Here is a 5,230-nt window from a genome sequence, read left to right on the forward strand (position 1 = left end):
GCGTTGGGCGCCGCTCACATGCGATCCAAAGCCGCTCCTGTCGAAGCTTAGTGTTTGATATTCTAATAATTATTATTGTTATATTTTGAAAAAAAAAATTATAAAAAATATTTTTAATTAAGATTGGTTTAAAAAAATATAAATTTAATTAAAATTAAAATTAAATAAAAAATAATAAATAATAAATGTGTTTAGTTAAATTATAAAATAACTAAAAAAACTTATTAATATTGATAGTTTTTAATTAAAATAGTATATATTTAAGTATTGCTATTATATCATGAAATAAATAATATTTTATATTAAGTATTTTTTATTATTTTATTAAATTATTTGCAATTCTATCATGGATAAAATTCATTCGGCAAAAAATATAATTTTAAATATCATAAAAACCTATTCATAATTACCATCTAATTTCAAACATATAATTCAAAATCGATTATTTTTTTATATATATAATAAAACTAATTAATTATTAATATCTTTTTATTTTAAAAATTATTTATTTATTCTCTATGTATTTTCTTGGAAATGAATTAAAAATTAAAAAATGTTTTTTATAAATAATACATAAAATAAATTATTTTTTTAAATAAATTTTATATAAGAAATATATCTCTTTTCCAAGGCTATCATAATTTTTTTCTAAAATCATAATAACAATTTGTTATCATTATACTTATTTAATATTAAAATATCATAAGAAAACAATTACATCAACTAATTTAGACTTGTCATAGAAGCATAACCATCATAGAAATCTCCGCATTTGAAAGCATCTTTCTTTATTTTCATTCTCTACTTTTCATGAGCAGCCACGACAAAAGCAAGATAGACTTGCTTGTACTATTCCTGCGTTTGGAATACATATTTGTATGGGATTCATGTATTAAAAAATATGATCCGCTATTAACTAAATATATTGTTAATTGTTGACGCAGCTAAACATGTATACATCTACATAACCAAACAGAGTTTTACAATCATATCATGGGTCTCTCTGTATTGCATAGTCTCGGTGACAAATGTATTCTACTTTTATTTTATGTTATATAAAAAACAATAATCTAGTGCTTTCTATTTAAATGTATTGCTATAATATACATTGTTGCAAAATTGTTAGTAGGTGTGATTATAATTATTTTTCAAAATATTTTTTATATTGAAATATATCTAGATAATATTTTTTATTTTAAAAAATTTATTTTTGAGATTAGTTTATTAAAACAATTCAAAACATAAAAAAAAAATTAATAAAAAAAATTAAATTTTAAAAAAAATCGATTAAATCAATTAAAATTTTGAAAAAACTAACTAATTTAGTTTGATTTTAGTTTTATAAGACTGGATAAAAAAAAACTAAATCAAACCAAACCAAACTAAAACTGAAAAATGAATAAAAATTGAGCTAAACCTAAAAAAATTGAGTCAAACCAAAAAATCAAGCCAAACAAGAAAAACTAAAAAAATCATGTTAAATCAATTTGAACTGTTTTTTCCTAAAACCGAATAGAACCGAACCAAAACCGGTCCGTTTAAACTAGTTTTGGTTTTGTTTTGGTTTTTTTAAAAAAATTAATTTGGTTAATTTTTTATAAAAACCAACCAAATGAAAAATAATTATTTTTAAAATTTATTAAAATTTTTATGATATTTTTACAATGTTTTCGAGTTAAAAAAGGTTAAAATTTGGTTTTTAAGAGCTGAAAAACTCTGATCCTAACTTTCCAAACTTCAAAGGTGGTTTGAAAGTCACTAAGACAACAATGAGTTGTCTGCATAAGTAGACAATACAATATCTCCTATTTTAAAAACAATAATTGGATAGATAATTTGTTATTCCTCCATTTAAAAAAATCAAGCATGCGAGTCTAGTTTTAGTTTTATGGACCCAAGCGCACTTAACTAGTTTTTCTGGGGCACTTGGACGGGAAGACGAGGCCTGAGTTTTTTTATATTTTTTTATTTTATATAAAAAGATATTTTAAATAAATTTTATAAAATAATATTTAAATAATTAAAGTTTTTTATGATAATATTATTTTTTTAAAATTAACGTGGATATACAGATAAATTTGCACACACCATACTTAATTTTATATAAATAACTAAAAATATGAGATTATAAAAAAAAAAAAAAAATTTAATTTTTAATTTTTATTATTTAACCATCACATAATTTTGATGATGGTATTATTAGTTTGAAAGGTGATGGCCAGCTATCAGCAGCTTATTGTCATTGACGGCGTACAGCTTATGGAGAGGAAAATCTTACTGAAGGGATTTTTAATTTTCGCCTTTGTGTTTGTATTAGGGAAGTTCTTGATCATATGGTCATGAAATCTTGAGGGGAACACATTTTTTCCCTCGTTTTGCACAAGCATTATGGGGTGAGTTCTTTTCAGTTTGAATCTTGATTCGTTCAATCTCAATGAACACTCAAGATGTTGTGGGTTCTTCAACTAGTTTCTGCAGTCCATGAGCAAAATTAATGCTTGTAGACGATCGATGGGAATTGTCGTGATCTTTATGTCATCCATCTACAGCTAGCTTTATACAGTGTGATATTAATCTACATATATTAGCAATGGATCGACAAAAGTAAGGCTTGAAACAGAGAGTTTCACCCTCATAATTAAGTTATCATTAACTAAACTTCATTTAATTTTTCTGGAGATTTGTTCAGCAACCTCAATGCAGTTTGCTCTGATGTTAGCTTCAAGTCCAAACTACCATATGCTCACCAGTCAAGAGGCGGCTCACTGTTCATCTTACTCTTAAACATGGAGGTCGGGCCTCTCACTATCCTCATAGTTTATTCTGAAATCGGGATTCTAGGCCGAATACCATATGATATTATGATTGTTTGAGTGAAGTCTCTGTGTTAATTCATGCCCAGATAGTTTGTGGACATTGAAGAACTTAATTGCTGTTCTCTAGGTGCTTAGATTCTGAAAACAACTGGTAAACTAATGATTGTAGGAAAAAAAAGAAAAGAATCGTTTGCAAGATTGCTTTGGAAGGCATCTCATTTCATATTAATTTCTTAGTTACATTACATAAGCCTCGATCTTAATCTCAATCTGGGAACAGAAACTACAGTGACAAATAGTGTTTTATAAGAACCGAAGTTACAGGAGAAGGTGGGAAAACTGACATCACAGAAGGTGATTAATTAGGCTTCAAGCTAGAAATCTTCTGTTTTCCTTTAATTAATAAGATTGTTTTCAAGGTAAAGTATGTTTAATGCCTGCCACTATTACCATTGCCAGAACCAATACCAGATCCCTGGCCGGCACCTGCACCAACTCCAACTCCAACTCCTATACCAACGCCAATTCCAACTCCAAATCCTCCACCACCAGCACCACCTCCTACACCTCCACCTACACCAAAGCCACCTCCATGGCCTGATCCTCCACCTACGCCTCCACCGCCTCCTCCTCCTCCACCAGCACCACCTCCAAGGCCACCACCGCCTCCTCCTCCTCCACCAGCACTACCTCCAGCTCCAAAGCCCCCGCCATGACCTGAACCACCACCAATACCACCACTACCTCCTGCTCCTCCCCCACCTCCACCAGCACCGCCTCCAAGACCACCACCTGCACCACCTCCTGCTCCGAAGCCCCCGCCAGGACCTGAACCACCATCACCTCCTCCTCCTCCACCACCTCCACCAGCACCGCCTCCAAGAGTGATAGCACTCGAATGAAGAACAATGCACAAGAAAAGTAGAAGCAAATAAACCCATTTTGAAGACACAGCCGCCATGAATGCAACTTTCTGTTTATGCCAAGATAAATTGCTAGCTAGCAACAAGCTTCTCTGCAATGTTTGCTTGCTTTGCTTGCAAGGAGAAACTCCTTTATATAGGGTTTATCCGGTGGCCAATTTGGCAAACCAACAATAGTCTAATGCACCATCATGATTGCAAGTCAAATACTTTCGAAGCCCAAAGGAAAAGCAAAGCAGCTAGCTAGAGTGTAGCAATAATATAATAACAATAACAAAAACCAATAAAATAAAATAAAATGTGGGGACCACTTTAGCAGCGCCTAGTGTTTTGTAGGAAAGCCCACTTGTTTTAGAGTTTTGTAGCTATGCTCGGCCGTTGATTAAATATTTTAATTTTGTTAAAACAAATTATTTAGGTTTTTTTAATATATTTTTGTAGTTAAAAAAACATAATAAATTAAAAAATATATTTTTTATAAAAATTATAGTTACGAAATCTGACTAGAGGGTTGATCCGACCAAGAAATCAGGTTCAAAATTGCATGGATTGACTTGGATCATACCAAATAAATTGAAAAAAATATTTGAAATTTTAATATTTGAAATTAAAAAATAAAAACACAATTCATGTGGATTAATGTTATACACATTGCAAAAAATTAAGTTTAAAAGATTACTTCAAAAGTTTTTATTCTACATTGAAAATATATTATTTTATTCTTCTAAGTTGAAATATTTAAACCCAAAGGGTTTTCTATCCTACATTGAAAATACATAATTTTTTTGTTGTGAATATAAAATATATATAATAAAGGGCTTCAAATCACACATTGAAAAAAATAAAGCATTTTTCTAGTATTTATATAATGAACTTTGAAATGAGTTAGTAGCCAACTAAAAAATATAAATAAATAGCGATAGGAAAAACAAATTTGGTAGAAAAAAAAAAGATTACCAATTTTTTACTAGGTTACCTAAGTTCCTAGTTGACCCGATAGGTCGACTGGTTTTCTCTGGCACAATTGCAGGATCGAATTTTGAATAAAACAAACCTAGTCAATGCTATTAGGTCCTATTGAAAAACAGAGCCCAATGCTTCTTGGTCTTGTTAACAATCAAGGCCCGCTGTTGCTAAATCCTAATGACCAAAGGGCCCCAAGCTAATGAGTTATGGTGAAAGCTGAGCCTATCTTTAGTAGGTCCTGATGGAACTTAGGTCCACTACTGCTGGGTTCTAGTGTAAAGTTAGGCCTACGATCATTGGGTCTAATAAAAGAGCCAAACCCAATGAACTTTGGTCAGTTGCGGATCCAAATGCCCACCACTGCAAGAAAGCCAACTTGTTATCATTGGGTCTAACAGCATAATCATACCTAAGAAACTTGGGTCAGACTGCAAATCTAGTTGCCCTCTATTACAGGGTCTTGGTAGAGCAAAGCCCGATAAAACCAACTTTGAGTCATGCTTACTATAGGGCCCATTGCTACTG

General features: G+C 30.9%; 1 protein-coding gene across 2 annotated transcripts; it reads right to left on the reverse strand.

The window, feature by feature from the left end:
- Nucleotides 1-3,100: 3,100 nt before the first annotated feature.
- LOC105118652 (glycine-rich cell wall structural protein 1-like) lies at nucleotides 3,101-3,905 on the reverse strand. Of its 2 annotated transcripts, none has more exons than XM_011016638.1 (2): nucleotides 3,603-3,905; nucleotides 3,101-3,383 (listed from the first exon to the last, which is right to left on the reverse strand). In XM_011016638.1, exons 1-2 carry the CDS (start codon nucleotides 3,775-3,777, stop codon nucleotides 3,247-3,249), a joined length of 312 nt encoding a protein of 103 aa, XP_011014940.1. In that variant the 5' UTR covers nucleotides 3,778-3,905; the 3' UTR covers nucleotides 3,101-3,246. The 2 variants fall into 2 exon arrangements, with proteins under 2 accessions (XP_011014940.1, XP_011014941.1); XM_011016639.1 differs by having other exon boundaries at nucleotides 3,101-3,356; nucleotides 3,579-3,905.
- Between the last annotated feature and the right edge of the window lie 1,325 nt (nucleotides 3,906-5,230).

Source organism: Populus euphratica, unplaced genomic scaffold, assembly GCF_000495115.2.
Source record: "Populus euphratica unplaced genomic scaffold, PopEup_1.0 scaffold2037.1, whole genome shotgun sequence".
NCBI classification, from domain to species: Eukaryota; Viridiplantae; Streptophyta; class Magnoliopsida; order Malpighiales; family Salicaceae; genus Populus; species Populus euphratica.